This window comes from Benincasa hispida, chromosome 6 (assembly GCF_009727055.1).
Source record: "Benincasa hispida cultivar B227 chromosome 6, ASM972705v1, whole genome shotgun sequence".
In the NCBI taxonomy this organism is placed as follows: Eukaryota; Viridiplantae; Streptophyta; class Magnoliopsida; order Cucurbitales; family Cucurbitaceae; genus Benincasa; species Benincasa hispida.
Window position 1 is genome coordinate 1925154 of NC_052354.1, and position 17084 is coordinate 1942237.

The window sequence follows — 17084 nt, forward strand, 5'->3', positions numbered from 1 at the left end:
ATAGGTGAAAAGTAGATAGCAAAGGATTTTGAGATGGAAGTAGTGTCCATAGGCTTAATTTTCAAAAACAAAAACAAAAAATAAAATGATTACCAAATAAGATCTAGAAAACTGTAAGCTATCAAATTGAACGTTTAGGTAAATACTTTTTCAAATTTAATAACCTAATAGAGGATGTGTGGAAATTTTAAGGGCATATTCAATAGTCTTTAAAAAATTGGATACAATTCTATAAGTTTAAGAACTAGTTTAACCCTTTTTTTAAAAAAAAAAAAAAAAACAGCGGTTTTACACCTAAATTAAGTTGCATATGTTATGTTACTAATAAACAAATTTTTTTTTAAAAAAAAATTGCTCGAAAGAAAAGAAATATTTAGTATGCAGCTTAATTTGGATGGGAGATTTGGTAAGGATTATAGATGGGACAGGATGCCATTTTTTGTCCTCATCCCCATTTCCTATTTCATTTTCTATCTGAAATTTTTCATGGAAATTAGGGTGGAATTTCTCGTAGAGAATTTATGAGATTGGGTTCAAATTTTTTCCGGTTAGTTTTTTTAAAAAAAAATTAATTAATTTAAACCATTAATATAGGAAAATTTCATTTAAATAATTAATTCTATCACTAAATTTTTTATTATAATTAATTTTACATGACAATTTGAATTAAAGATAAATTACTCAAATTTTGACCTAAAAACTAATTACTTTTTTTAGTAAAAATAAATAAATATAAATCAAATTATTCGCATATACAATCTAAATTTAAAGATTCAATTTAAACATATTAATTATCTTGACCAATAAGCAATAAAACTTGAAATTTAAATGAAATATTTATATAATAATAACAATAACATAATATTAAATAATTACATTAAATAAATAAATAGAGCCTAACCAGACAGGTTAGGAATGAGGAATGCATTTTTCGTCCCAATCTGCGTTAGTTCGTGGAATAAAAATTTCTCCACTCCCTCCCTATTCCTGTTTAATCAAAAACTTGCAGAGTCCGAGGCGGGACTCCACAGAGATCTGTCCCACTGAGAAATTGGACATCTTGAGCAAGGATCTCATTTTACAAAGTTTATCCATATATAAAAATGTGATCAGAAGGGTAAAATTTTCTAATTGTTTTAGGTGAGAAAATGTAAAGAATGGATTAAAACACATTTAACCAAGTTTTAGAAAGCTAACTACTCAAACTTTTTGATTAATGAAAGATCATTCAACATCTTCTCTATTGCTTCGTCGTCATGTACCCTTCCTTTAGTCTGAAACCAACAAAAGTATTTATAAGTAAATCTACTCTATCTATAGATATTTTCTTTTCGCTGTTCGAAAATACTTTTGAAATATTCCTCAAATAAATGGAAATTTGTAAAAATCACCCCTAGAGTATTGTGATATATGATTGGAGAAATTATACACTCAAACTTTCGTGTGTAAAATTGAGCTTCCAAACTTAAACAAAAATTAAAATTAGACTCAAACTCACATAATTGTAGAAATTATAACACCTGAATAAGTTTGAGCATTCAATTTTTATCATTTGGGGTCCAATTTCTACCACCATTATAAGTTTGAGGGTCCAATTTTAACACTTATATAAGTATGAGACTTCATTTTTACCATTGAAAATTTGAGAGTGTAATTGCAACTACCATTATATTTCAAATGATTTTTGCAATTTGTCTTAATTCCTTTTTTGTACTCTACTTTTAGTTTCAGAATTTTAATAGTAATTTAAAACTCGATGCATATTCATTGTTGAAAGATAAATACAACAGTGAACCTTTTAAAAGTTAGTACCCTACTTATAAATTAGCAAATCAAAATAACAATAAATATACTAGTACTATAATTTAATATAGGCATAAAAAGGGTGGCAAAAGATACCTTCAAAGATGGAACTACGGAAATAGCTTCCTCCACAGTTTCAGGGCAAAGGTTACCAAGAACACATAGCTGCAAATTTCAAGAGCGATGAGATAAACCTTTTCGTAGAATAATAACGAGTAAGTTAATAAAGCTAAGTGACTCAGTACACATACCTCGAACTCAGCTAGTTGATATCTGCTTAGAATTCTATATGGTAGTAGTTAAGATTTAACCACTTTTATGCGATTTTAAATAATGAAGCCAACTTTACTGTTCGTAACTTAGATGAGAAAAGTAAATTGTATTTCCCTCCATGAATATATATACACAGCTAATTAGAGAGTTCTTGGTCTAGTAAGAAAATGGTAGTTGTAAAATACTAGTTCAAAATGTGGTTAGTCATAACATAGGGTAGATATGCACTGCACATCCTTCCCTATACAATTTAAAGGATACTCTCGGACTTGTCTAACAGCATCCGGGTTCTTATAGCGACTGAAGCGTTTCACATACTGTAATGACTTTTCAAATACTCTGCAGAAGAATACCAAATTAAAAATCCATCATTATTGTATGGCAAGTGAGAATGAATATCGTAATTTAACTAAATATTTAAGCTATGCCAACAAAGAAGAGAAACTCTAATTTAACTTATGAATCAATAAAGAATAAACAATCTCACTGAGAAACTTGATTCGTTGGATCCTCAGCCCTTTGTTGAAGTTGCTCGTACTTGTGTTCAAGGATCAAAGAAACTTCACAATTCATTAAACACTTAGCTTTTAAGAATTCTGCAGGCAGACAAAGGAAGCAATGTCAGTTATCACGTTTTATATTTTCTCTTTATATATGGCCCTTAGAACAAAGAGCAAAGAGAGCAAAATAAATACAAGAGAATGAAAAAGCTTTAAGAGTATTCCCAAAAAGATTTTGATGTCAAAAAGAAATTTGAATAATTATTTATCCATATAAATCAAGTCTTGCATTATCCTGGAAAAACTTACAATAGTTTGAGTATCTTATAGACAAAATGATTATAGATTAGAATTAAGATTTTGCATAGATCACAAATCTCCATCTTAAATTTCAAAAACCTTAGAATCATATAATGTCAATCCAAAATATAAAAAAAGAAAAACTCATATTTAGTGATACGAGGTGTCATGATCATGTCACAAGGACTAGGGTTTTTTAGATCAATCGGCCAGGTTTTCACATCATTAAGAAAGTGATGCTTCAATTTTGTAAATGAACCAGCTCATACTATTAAGAACATGCATTATGGAAAATAATAGCATGATATCATAAACAACAAATGGAAGGTGCACGTAAAAGGAACTTTTTTTCATAATCGTGGATGTCCAACCACCTATCTAATGACTATTTCTTACCTAACAATATCTGAAAAAGTTATGAGATTCTACAATCCTAAGTAGATGGCTACAAGACGTAATTACATAAAGTAATGGCCTTGAACAAGGAAGTTTACTATATTTCTCCTCTCTCGACTAAGCAAAACATCCATCGACTAGGTATGTGATTCAATATAAGAGATTGTAACTTCTTTGCATTCTAATTGAGGACTCCTTTTGTGTGCCTGTTTGTGTGCGCTGATACACTTTCACTCTTCTCAATCTTGATTTCTAGCAAAATTAATTTCTTTAAGTTACCACTCTACCCACAAAATTTCTTTGAGATTAACTAATGTTTACATTGACTCCACATTCTCAGTCCAAGCTATATGCGTTGTTAAAAACATAAAAACAATCTCCACATTGGCTACTAGAAGGATCAGAGAATGTGCAATAAGGATACATATATGATTAGGCATGGAGAACAACTTAATAAATTGAGTTTCGCACTTTTTAAACAAATTAAAAGATTAAATACATGAATTGCTAAATAGATTCAAAATGTTCAAATACATGAAGGAAACACAGCGCCATGGAGAGTAAGAGCTACTTAAAATCTCATTGAATTGAATGTTGATAGAAAATCAGAGATTTATAGAAAGATTTGTCGTACCATCCCCAATTTTAAGCTCTGCAGCATTTTCTTCCTCTTCTCCAGACATGCTTGAAGTTAGAGATTTGTCCAACCTTCAAAATTTGGAAACGAGTAGAGCAAGATAAAAACTAAATCTAAAAAACGATTTAAGAACTACACTAATGGATCAAACTAAATCTACATCAGACTTTGAATAAGGTACGACACAAAAGATCCCTTCATTCACTTTTACTTGATTCAGTCTATAACATTAGAAAATTGTCCTCATGATGTAATTCATTAAATACATGAATAAACACTTGTGTCTCGTGATTTCTATCAAGGTTTCCAATTAATCAAACATGGTTTGAATTTAGTAATACACTTTATGAGCCTAGGAACATTTAACCTTTAATTTAAATGGCAAAAAACTCCATCCAAATCAAGTTTGTATGAACTACAATAATCAGCAATTTTTTAGAACAGAGGGGCAATTGAGCCGTAACTAAACGCCTAAATAGCAGTGAAACTTTAACTGAGAATGGCGAAAGGTATTACTAGATTAGAAAAAAAATATAGATTCGTAATCTTGGAGAATGGAAATGAATGCCAAATTCTAATGTTGAAGATTCAACCGACGTCTGAAATTAGAAGAATGTATGTAAATAGAGGAAAACCTGAGATAGGAAAGGACGCACCACAGGAGACAGAGAGGATCGACGGCGAGATCCAGCGGCGGCGAGACGTGACGGCGGCAAAATCAGAGGTAGCGAAAACAGAGAAGGGCGCGATAGAGGAGAAGCAGCTTCTTAGTTTTCAACCCGGACGAAGGGTTGCCATAATATTCGCACGTTCTTTTGGGCCAATAATATATTATAATATATGTATTTTTTTGGGAATCTGGAGCCAAAATGTTTACTGAATTTCAAAATGGACCCAGTATCGATAGTTTGAATTTTTTTTAATTTTAATCATTATATTTTCAAATGTTGAATTTTAATCTGGGTACTCTTAAAAAATCTTAAATTCAGTTGATATAGTTTGTTTATTATTATTTTTTTAAAAAAAATTGAAATTTTACCCCCTAAACTTGTAGGGTTGTATAATTTAAACCTGAACTAATAAATTTTACATGGTTAAAAGGTAGGAGAGGGTTTGAAAGCAAAATAATTTTCTGCAAAAATTTTCTCTAAAACTCTGTTTGCATGTACTTCAAAGTGATCAAATTCAAGAATATATTCAACTTAGCCATGCAAGCACTAATCCAATCAGCTATTTTCCACTTCAAATAGTATTTAATTAGTGGGCTAGGTGTTAGATGTTAGAAAAATCCACTTTGAATCAATTTTTTTAATTTTCATTTAATTTTAATCTTTAAGTTAATTAAATTAAACATAAATTCAATTTCAGAAAATTGAATTTTTCAATTTGAAATTGATTTAATTTAAATAAATAATTAAATAAATTTAATTATTAATTAAATAATAATTTAAAATCAAATATTAAATTAATAAAACATTAGTTCAAACATGATTCCACATTTATGTAATTAATATTTAAATCATTATTTAAATATATTGAACTCTTCAAATATGTTTAATTTCAATAAATTTAAACGTTCATTATATCAAATATAATTATCCAAATCCTAAAAATGAATTTGAACATTTCAAATTCACTCAATATTTAAATCCAATGTTTAATCTTTTACGAGCTTGTAGAGGGACCTTATAGACCTACAAATCATGAGCTCCAACAATTTGAGTAATTGGCTAAACTCTTTAAACCAAATTAATCAATATTCTTTAACTATCGAGACATCTATAGCTCAATAATTGCAGTCTCTTCACTGTAGATATATTTCTTCCACTTGATTTAACCATAATCAGTAGTCAATCATTCACAGGTCGTTCGTATTTACAGCTAGGTCAAAAGTAATGTTTTACCCTTGTAAATACATATTATTCCTTAAGTCTCCACTAATCCTCTATTGAACAATTGGTTTATAGTCCAATCAATAAACCATATCCCTCCTTGTAAACTAAAACTTGATCCTCTTTTATGTTTCTAAATAAAGTTAAAGTATTACTATAGTCATGGGTTCGTTTATTGAATTTTATAACAAAATGCTTTTATTCCAAAAATAGAATATGTTTAAATAATACAAATGGCAAGTTTTAGGACATTCCTAACAATCTCCCACTTGGACTAAAACTCTAGTGGATTACAAATATGTACAAATATACAATGTTGAGAAAAAAAAAAAAAAAGAGAAAATACAATTAACTAGGACATTTATATACCCTTGATATTCTCCCACTTGTTCTAAATTTATGAAGCTCGTAGTCCTAATCCTACTAGGTGACCCTCGAACACTTTAGCCGTGAGAACCTTCGTAAATGGATCAGCAAGATTATCTTCAGAGGCTATTTTTGTGACTATCACTAGTCTCCTTGGTGTACTATCGCCCTGATGAGATGGTACTTTTGCTCGATGTATTTTCTGCATTTATGGCTTCTAGACTCCTTTGAGTTGGCAACTGCTCCACTGTTATCACAATACAAAGTGGTAGGAAGATGCATATTTGGAACCACTTCCAAATCAGTTAGGAATTTTCTGAGCCATACTGCTTCTTTAGCTACTTCACATACAACTACATATACAGCTTCCATAGTGGAGTCAGCAATGCAACTCTGTTTGATGCTCCTCCACACTATAGCTCCTCCGTTTAAAGTGAATACTGATCCTGAAGTAGATTTCCTAGAATCTACATTAGTCTGAAAATCAAAATCAGTGTATCCCATAAGGATCAAATCCTTAGGACCATACATGAACATATAGTTCCTCGTTCTTTGAAGATAAGAATGTTCTTCACAGTAGTCCGATGGCTATGTCCAGGATTGGACTGAAACCTGCTAACTATTCCAACTGCAAAGCATATGTCGGGACATGTATATAACATAGCGTACATCAAGCTCCCAACTGCTGATACATAAGGAACCCTTTTTATTTCCTCAACTTCTTGAGGTGTTTTAAGACACCGTTCCTTAGATAAATGAATTCCGTGTCTAAAAGGTAGCATACTCTTTTTGAAATTTTGCATATTATATCTCGACAACATTTTGTTAATATAAGATGCTTGAGATAGTGCTAGTGTTCTGTTCTTGCGATTCCGAACAATTTGATTCCTAGAATATATTGTGCATCTCCTATCTTTCATTTGAAATTGCAATGCTAGCCATCTCTTTACTCCAGCAAGGAATCCTATCTTATTCCCAATGAGCAGGATATCATCAACATAAAGTACCAGGAAAGCTACAGTCTTGTTGACTATTTTCTTGTAAACACAAGATTCGTCAACAATTTATTCAAAGCCATAAGATTTGATCGTAGTGTGAAATCTTATATTCCATAATCAATCTCCTTGTTTTAATCCATAAATGGATCTTTTAAGCTTGTAAACTTTTTGCTCCAGACCCTGTTCAATATACCTTTCTAGTTGAGTCTGGCTTTGTAGGTTTACACCTTACCAGTTTCGTCTCTCTTTCTCTTGTAGATCCACTTGCAACCAATAGGTTTTACCCATCTGGTTGATCTACAAGTTTCCAAATAAACTTGAAGTACATTAACTCCATTTCTAGGTCCATGGCTTTTATCCATTAGTCTTTATCTACGTTTTTCATTGCATGTTTAAAGGTTAATAGATCCTCTAAGCCATCATCAGGTATGATGACTTGAGTTTCTGTTAAACTCGTGTAGTGGCTAGGCTATTGAACAACCCTCCTACTATGTCGAGGCATTCTCAATTTATGAAAAGGATGTGATGGACCAACAACTTTTGTTGAAGGACTAGTTTGATCAACAACTTTTATTGATTTATCTGTAGATTCTCTAGACATCTCATCTAATACTAGTTTACTACGAGGTTGATGATTTCTTATGTGATCTTCCTCTAAGAATGTAGCATTTGTTGATACAAATACTTTATCTTCTAGAGGATCATAAAATAGACCACTTTTGGTTTCTTTAGGATATCCAACAAATAAGCATACTTTTGAACGTCGTTCTAATTTCTTAGGGTTTTGCACCAACACGTGTGTCTAACCCCCCCAAATTCTGAAGTGACGTAAACTACCTTTACGTCCTCTCCATGACTCATACAGTGTTTCTGAAACACTTTTTTAGGGAACCATGTTCATAATATATACGGCAGCTTGCACTTCATAACCCCAAAATGACTGAGGTAACTGGGCATAACTCATTATTGAACAAACTATGTCTAACAGGGTTCGATTTCTCCTTTCTGCTACACCATTTTGTTGTGGTATACCAAGTGTTGTGAGTTAAGATTGAATTCCATGTTCTACTAAATAGTTCTAGAGTTGTAAATCTATATACTCACCACCCCGATCTAATTGAAGTGTTTTAATCCTTTTACCTAATAGGTTCTCTACCTCAGTCTTGTATTCTTTGAACTTTTCAATAGTTTCAGACTTATGAAGCATTAGGTAAACATAGCCATATTTGAATAATCATATATAAAACTAATGAAATATTCAGATCCTTCCCGAGCCTTAACATTCATTGGAACATAAAGATTTGAATATATAAGTTTTAGATGTTCTTTGGCTCTAAGACCTTTTCCTGAAAGAGATCTTTTAGTCATTTTCCCTTCAAGACATGATTCACATAGAGGTAAAGAATTGTCTTCTAACTGATTTAGATGTCCATTCTTTACTAATCTCTCATTCCTATGGAGGTTTATGTGACCAAGTTTTAAGTGCCAATGATAGGCGTTAAGAGAAATCTTTTGTTTCTTATTTTGAGTTTCTACTGTTTTAAACATCTCTATATTTAAAATAGATTTTGCCTCAGTTGGTTTTAACACATACAAGTTATTTTCAAGTTTAGTAGAACATATATGAACACCTCTTGAACTAATGAACATTTCATTTATATCAAAAGTAACTTTATACATATGTTTCAGCAAACAAAAAACGGAGATTAAGTTCATTTTAATTTTAGATACATAATATACATTTTCTAGTAAAATGTAGGAATTTCCAAAACATAACTTGATGTCTCCCACTGCTTCTGCTGAAATGACTTCACTTGTTCCCACCTTGAAAGTCATTTTGTTTTCCATTAACTGCTTCCAAAAACTAGTTTCCTAAATGAAAGTGCAAATATGATTAGTGGCACCTGAATGTAGTATCAGGTCAAATGAGAACTTTCCACCAAACATGTTTCTATTACAAGTAAATTAGATTTACTTTGATTTGCCTTGGCTATGGCAGCACTATTTGCTTTCACTATGTTAAAGTGAACTATCATGTCCAGGACTTGTTCTCTAACAAAGGTCCCTTCCTTCATACATGAATTGTAAACGTATTTTACAGCATCGTGTTGTAACGTTAAGGACGGTTGTCCAAACATCCTTTGTAATGACTCCATGATCTCTCTACCAGTGACCATGGTTTCATATTTTTTTTAGTAAGCACATCAGATATACTTGCTAAAATATAGACTTTGGCTTTTTCATTAGCCCTGACCCATCTGTCATAGGCATCCCAAATATTTCGATTAGAACTGGGAAGAGGAGGACATTCCTTCGTTAAAACGAATCATTGGTCATCAACTACTAGTATGATGTTTATGTTACATTTCCAATTTGAATAACCCTCTCCATTGAACTTATCGAAGGCTAAGAGTTAAATAATCGAGTTTGACATGCTGAAATATAAACAAATTCTATGAGAAAATTGCATCTAAATCCAATTTTAGCAAAAATAATAAAGTACCCATATATCTTTATTTCTTTGCAACGATACTATAGTGAGTTAGAATAAATACTACCAAGGGGCAGTCAAATACTCTTTCACTAAAGCAAGACATTCTTGACTAATTACTATATCCAGAATAACTCTTATTCCAACAATCATTTAGTTATCGTTTTTGGTCAAGAATTTACTAACTTTTAGTAACTCTTGTAAGTGTGACCCTCCATTTTCAGATTTCATAGAATAGTATGAATATGCCCTCAAATTGGAAGATAATGTTCAAGACGGAACTAAGAAAACCTATTCACTTTTAAAGTTCAAGTTTTTCTGAATCCTATGTTACAACCCTCCGAAGGGATAGCCATGGAAAATGACTAGCTTATGCCACCTAAAAATGACAGCGAGCACAACATAAGAATTTCACGGTTCGAACTAATGGAAGAGACCATAAGATATGTTGACACATTTCTTGCATCCATTACTATGAAATACTTCCCTTATTCACCTTGTTATTGATCCATGCAAATACTTTTCGAATGGAGCAGTGGAGATAAAAGCGACACGAGCCGAGCATGGATCTCAAGGTATGAACTCTTAGGGACGTGGGAGCTAAAAACAATATATCATATATATTATTAATCTTCCACTGAAGTGTTCTAATTGTTTGGGTATCTTTTGTATTTAGGTATATTTTAGCTAAAAAACACCCTAAGTCTATGTGGTTTATCCAAGTATAACATTTATATTTGGATTTAACCTACGATGTCTAGGTGATAAAACTTTTTTATTACTTCACACCGTGCGCGCATGCTCATAAAATCAGTTAACGACGCTCAATATCTCAACTATAATCCCCAGGTAGCAGGTGTTACGTAAACAGTCAACTTAAGTACCTCCAGCCTTAGATAGAATTATAGACCGATTGAGTTTGTAACCGTATTTTATAAAATAATGACCTATTTTAATTATTAAAACAAGTTGTTATTAAACCTAAATGGGCATGCATCTTATCTTTGTTATAGATTTTAAATGTCTAATTCATTTTATAACACTTATAAAACTATAGACATACTATAACATACACTTAAGCATTCCATACTTTAATATAACAATTATATTAAATTTATGAAACCCTAACATGCATACTATATGATATAACTAATTTATAACATATGAAAATGCATGACACATGCTTTCCTATGGTGGGATTTTAAATCTACATGGCATACAATTTGCACATACATGTTTGAATTACATATAACATACATCACATACATAAATATTTAAAATAACACTGATGTGGACCAACTTTGGCATCCTACGCAAGCAATTAGGCTAAATATTACAAAAAATAGTACAAAACAGCATCAAAGTGCCTCTAGACCGCTCGACCCGACCCGAAACGGACCCGAATCGCCTGAACTGACCCTCCAATGCTCTAAAAGATGCTGAATTAGACTTCAAGGAAACCAAATCGATCAAACAAGTCCAAACCCACGAACCAACTCCTTATGCACGTGTTTCTAGGCTGGGATGAGCAGCGTTGTGATGCTCCATCCCAACGTTGGAATACCTCGGGCTTTAGGAAGAATAGATGTCTCATGGTAGTGGCATCAATTTGATTTTTCTCCAACTGACCTTGCTTGCTTGAATCTTCAATTACAACCTAATTTCAACTCTATTGACTCCAATAAAATTACAGACCCTTAACGCACATTAAGGCCTATCAATCAAGAGCCAATTTCAATTACAACATCATAATCAAAGAAGAATCAAATGTCAAAGCTATAAGAACATCCATATCAATCACATAACATGCATCTCAAGAAATTCACCCACCAAACTCAAATAACGTTAATTGAGTCTTAAATCATGCTCTAATACCAATTGATAGAGTAAACACGTAAAAAAGAGAAGCAAATAGAATCATTAAGTACTCTAATTACGTTTAATTTGAGTAACAAGCATGCTAAAAACACAGTTTTTCAAAGATAAGGTTCCAGATTTCTCACCTTTGTAGATTTCCACTTGATACTTACTAGTTACACGAAATTAACCTTCAATTTCTTTAGTAGACTACAAGAGAATCTTCTCTATTATTCTCAGCTTGGGATTGAGTGATGGAACTCTGAATTGAAAGGGAAAAAAAGGTGGATTGGAGAGGGTTTGAGAGCAAAATAATTTTCTGCAAAATTTTCTCTAAAATTCTGATCGCATGCACTTCAAACTAATCAAATTGAAGTATATATTCAACTTAACCATGCAAGCACTATTCTTCAAATAACATAATTAGTGGGCTAGGTGTTAGATGTTGGAAAAATCCACTTGAATTAATTTTTTAATTTTTATTTAATTTAATATTTAATTAAATTAAATTAAACATAAATTCAATTTCAGAAAATTGAATTTTTTAAATTTGAAATTGATTTAATTTAAATAAATTTAATTAATTAATTAATTAATAATAATTTAATATCAAATATTAGATTAATAAAACACCTAGTTCAAACATGAATCCCCATTAATGTAATCAATATTTAAATCATTATTTAAATATATTGAACTCTCCAAATATGTTTAATTTCAATAAATTTAAACGTTAATTATATCGAATATAATTATCAAAACACTAAAATTGAATTTGAACATTTCAAATTCACTCAATATTTAAATCAAAGGTTTAATCTTTTACAAGCTAGTAGAGGGACCTTATGGACTTATAGATCATGAGCTCCAACGATTTGAGATTAATTGGCTAAACTTTTTAACCGAATTAATCAATATTCATTAACTACCGAGACATACCAAGCTCAATAGTTTTCACTCTCCGCACTATAGATATATTTCTGTCCACTTGATTAACCATAATCAGTAAGTCGATCCATCACAGGTCGTTCGTATTTACAATTAGGTCAAAAATACCATTTTACCCCTATAAATACATCTTGTTCCTTAAGTCTCCACCGATTCTCTATTGAACAATTGGTTTATAGTCCAACTAATAAACCATATTCCTCTCTATCATGAGAGGACAAGGCCCCTTTGTTAAAGTCCATGAATCAATACTTAAGGGAACAACCTATCTGCTAACCCAAAAATGGGTGGGAGTGAATTCTATCTTCCAGGACTATGTCCCCAGCTATCTATCCAGTTTTATCCCCAAAATGGGAGGCTTATTGAGCGGTCATGTTGAACCACTCTCTCCTATGCAGATCAAAAGATAATCCCGAATAAAAAAGAGTTCATAGTTAGCTCAAGATAAAGATCTAGTTACCTTAAGTCATCGATTTGAAATAGACAGTTTTAACAATAAATAGTTGTTATAAAGAAAAGTGACTATTTCGAGGTCCGGTATTATGCAAACGTATTTTGCCTAGGATGCCTCTACTCGCATGTCTTCACATGATTTCGGGATCACATCATTTGTATCAATATACAAAATGGGTCGAATCCATAGTGTCCCTAGGATGAGGTACCCAATCTCATCCATATACTTATGGACCTTTTTTACTACAAACTAAAACTTGATCCTCTTTTATGTCTCTACATAAAGTTAAAGTATTCATACTATTAATGGAACACAAGACATACGCAGCGGAATTAGGATCTAATTACACTCTAATTGCTTTTAATTTAAAGGAAAATAGCATGCAATTGAAGGGACAAAAAACAGTAAATTAAAATGGATAGCATACAACATTTGAAGCTCCCGAAACCCACTTTTCCTCATTGAATCTAGACCCGAACACGAACGGACCACCACTAGAGTTAACCTACTATCCTCTGGACTCAGAACCGGGTTGTGGAACCCGATGGATGAAGAAAATCGAGAGAGAAAAAGAGATGGAAAATAAGAATGAATTTGGGTTTGGGTTTTTATTTCACTTAAAGAAAATAGATCTTTCCAACCCAAATTTAGAAAACTCTTTTGGCAAAAATGGCAAAATTTTTTAATTCAAATTCAAAAGCCCATTTTATAGAAAAAACCATGCAACATTTGCATGAAACAAATCCATAAAAACCCAACACCTATAATCCACTATCTAAGTGGGCTTAATGTCTCCACTATAAGCCAACACCTAGACCACTATTTTGTTAGTGGAATTATCCAACAAAAGTTGGGATTTTCCCACTAACTTTAGTCAAAAGGAAAAAATAGTCATTTGGCTCAAAGGACAACTTTGGCCAAAAAGTCAACAGTTGACTTTTTGTGATTTTTTCCATGTTGACTAATTTTGACTCCCGAGCATGAATCCCATTCATTTTCTCGAAACTCAAATCAATTGAATATAAGGTTGGTCAAGTATTGACCTTAATATTAACTCATTGACATATTTATTAATTTCAAGCTCTCAAATATGAACGTTTTCAGTATTTTGAATTTAAATTACATTTAAATATTAAAGTGTACTCTCTTAAACTGAAGACGACCACTATATAACATTATACTTTCAATTTTCTTTTCTTACCTAATTCGGAACAAATTGAATTATTCAGTCATCTTGTTCTAAAGTTTATTCATATGGTAGAGTAAAGGAACCAAATGGACTATAGATCATTGGGTTCCAACGTCCGAGATTAGCTGGCTAACTCTTTTAGTGAGTAATAACATTCGTTAACTAACGGGTCATTTACTATAAGTCCTATAGTTGCACTCATCCTCACTATAAATATGATTTCTATCATTTTGATATATCATGATTAGTAAAGTAATCATTACAGTTGCTTTTACTTGGCGTGGGTCATAAACCCGTTTTACCCAAGACTACATTTGTTTCTTAAGATCACTAATCATCTAAATGAACAATTGGTTTAAGGTCCATACTTAACCGAATCCCTCTCGGGCCAAAGGAGAGGTGTAGGCCCCTTGTTCAAAACACCTGGATTCAGTATAAAGGGAACAACCTATCTACTATCCCTATAACGGGTAGGAGTGAATTTCATCTTGCACCCTATGTTCCCAGCTATCCACCTGATCTTACCCCTGAAATGGGAGGCTTATTGGGCCAGCGATGATGAGCTGCCCTCGCCTATGCAGATCTAAGGATAATTCCAAGTGAACATAAGTTCATAATTAGCTCAGGATTAAGATTAAGTTACCAAGGTCATCAATTAACGAAATAGTTAGTTTTATACATAAAACGGCATTTAAAACGTAAAAAGTGACCATTTCATGTTTCAGTCTTATGCAAACTCATTGCATAGGATGCCCCCACTCACATATCACCATATGAACAATTCAGGATCACATCGTTTGTACTAACTACAAAGTGGGCCGCATCCATAGTGTCCCCAGAATAAGGCGCCCAACCTTATTCATATACTATAGACCATTTTGGCTATATATTTGAAGTTGATCCACATTTATGTCACTACATAAAGTTCAAACTATATTAAATAGCCTCAGGACCTTAGTTTATTGAATTCAAGATTATAATTTCAATAACAACTTTATCGAAAAACAAAATAGAATATGTTTATTAATTTAAAAACTACGAGTTTTAGGACATAAAATCCAACAAACTCCCACTTGGACTAAAACTCCTAGTGAAGTATCACAATGTTGAATTTAAGTGAGAACCATATGAGTACAATAAACATATGAATACAATAAAAGGCATTTTCCTAGTTTACAAACTTCGTAAACCTAGACTCTGTAGGTGACCTTCAAACACTTTAGCCGTGAAGGCCTTTGTAAAAGGATCGACAATGTTTTGCTCAGAAGATATCTGGGTTACTACGACATCTCCACGAGTACAATCTCCCGGATCAGATGGTATTTGCGCTCAATATGCTTGTCACGCTTGTGGCTTCTTGGTTCTCTTGAATTTGCAATTGCACCACTATTATCACAATATAAGGTGATAGGCAGATGCATATTTGGAATGACTTCCAAATCTGTCAAGAATTCCTCAACCATATTGCTTCCTTTGTTGCTTCACAAGCAGCTACGTATTCAGCTTTCATTGTGGAGTCCGCAATATAGTTTTGCTTCACACTTCTCCACACTACTGCTCCTCCATTCAGAATGAACACTGATCCCGATGTAGATTTTCTTGCATCTTTATCAGTTTGAAAATCAGAGTCAGTGTATCCAGTAAGGATAAAATCTTTAGTATCATACACGAGCATGTAGTTCCTCATTCTCCTAAGATACTTGATGATATTTTTAACGATAGTCCAATGATCATATCCAGGATTGGACTGATACCTATTGACTACCCCTCCTGCGTAGCATATGTCAGGTCTAGTACATAACATTGCATACATCAGGCATCCTACTACGAAAGCATAGGGAATGCGTCTCATATCCTCAACCTCTTGAGGTGTCTTAGGACATTGATCCTAAAGACAAATGAATTCCATATCTATAAGGTAACAGACCTCTTTTGGAATTCTGCATCTTATACCTAGATAACATTTTATCTATATAAGTTGCTTGAGACATGGCTAGTGTTTTGTTCTTGCGATTCCGAATAATCTGAATCCTGAGAACATACTGCGCATTTGGATGATCTACAAGTTTCCAGACATAATTGAAGTACATAGACTCCATTTATAGGGCAATGACGAATTTGACGAATTGAAGTACATGGCTTTGACCCACTGATCACAGTCCATATCTTTCATCGCCTGTTTATAGGTCGATCGATCCTCTATGCCGTCATCGGGTATGACGACTTGTATTTCTGTTAAACCCAAGTAACGGTCAAGCTGAGGAACAACCCTCCCACTACGCCGAGGCATTCTCAAATTTTGATAAGGATGTGACTGGCCAGATGTACTAGTTTTGTCTACTACTTTAGTAGATGAACTAGCTCTATCTGTAGCATTTTTGGAAATTTCATTCAATACTAGTCTGCTGCGAGGTTGATGACTTCTTATGTGGTCTTCCTCTAAGAATGTGCCATTTGTTGATACAAATACCTTATTCTCTTGAGGATCGTAAAATAGACCACCTTTTGTTTCTTTTGGATAATCTACAAATAGGCATATTTTTTTATCGACGTTCCAATTTTTTAGGATTTTGCACCAACACTTGTGCCGGGCATCCCCAAATCCTAAAGTGACGTAAACTGCCTTTACACCCTTTCCATAGTTCATAAGGTGTTTCTGAAACACTTTTAGAGGGAACGTTATTCAAAATATAGACAGCAGTCTCTAATGCATGTCCCCAAAAGGAATCAGGTAACTCAGCAAAGCTCATCATTGAGAGAACCATGTCCAACAAGGTTCTGTTTCTTCTTTCAGATATACCGTTCTGCTAAGACATATTAGGTGCAGAGAGTTATGACTTGATTTCGTGTTCTATCATATAGTCCTGGAATCTTAAGTCCATGTACTCCCCACCTCGATCTGATCGTAGTGTCTTAATTGTTCTACCTAACTGGTTCTCAACCTCAGTCTTATATTCTGAACTTTTCAAACGAATCAGAC

General features: G+C 32.8%; 1 protein-coding gene across 2 annotated transcripts; it reads right to left on the reverse strand.

Moving 5' to 3' along the window:
- Positions 1-889: 889 nt before the first annotated feature.
- On the reverse strand, positions 890-4710 carry LOC120080241 (DNA-directed RNA polymerase II subunit 4-like). Of its 2 annotated transcripts, none has more exons than XM_039034846.1 (7): positions 4566-4710; positions 3907-3980; positions 2564-2672; positions 2338-2415; positions 2055-2088; positions 1900-1968; positions 890-1274 (listed from the first exon to the last, which is right to left on the reverse strand). In XM_039034846.1, the coding sequence occupies exons 2-7, from the start codon at positions 3953-3955 to the stop codon at positions 1197-1199; spliced, it is 417 nt and encodes a 138-aa protein (XP_038890774.1). In that variant the 5' UTR covers positions 3956-3980; positions 4566-4710; the 3' UTR covers positions 890-1196. The 2 variants fall into 2 exon arrangements, with proteins under 2 accessions (XP_038890774.1, XP_038890773.1); XM_039034845.1 differs by having other exon boundaries at positions 4545-4710.
- Between the last annotated feature and the right edge of the window lie 12374 nt (positions 4711-17084).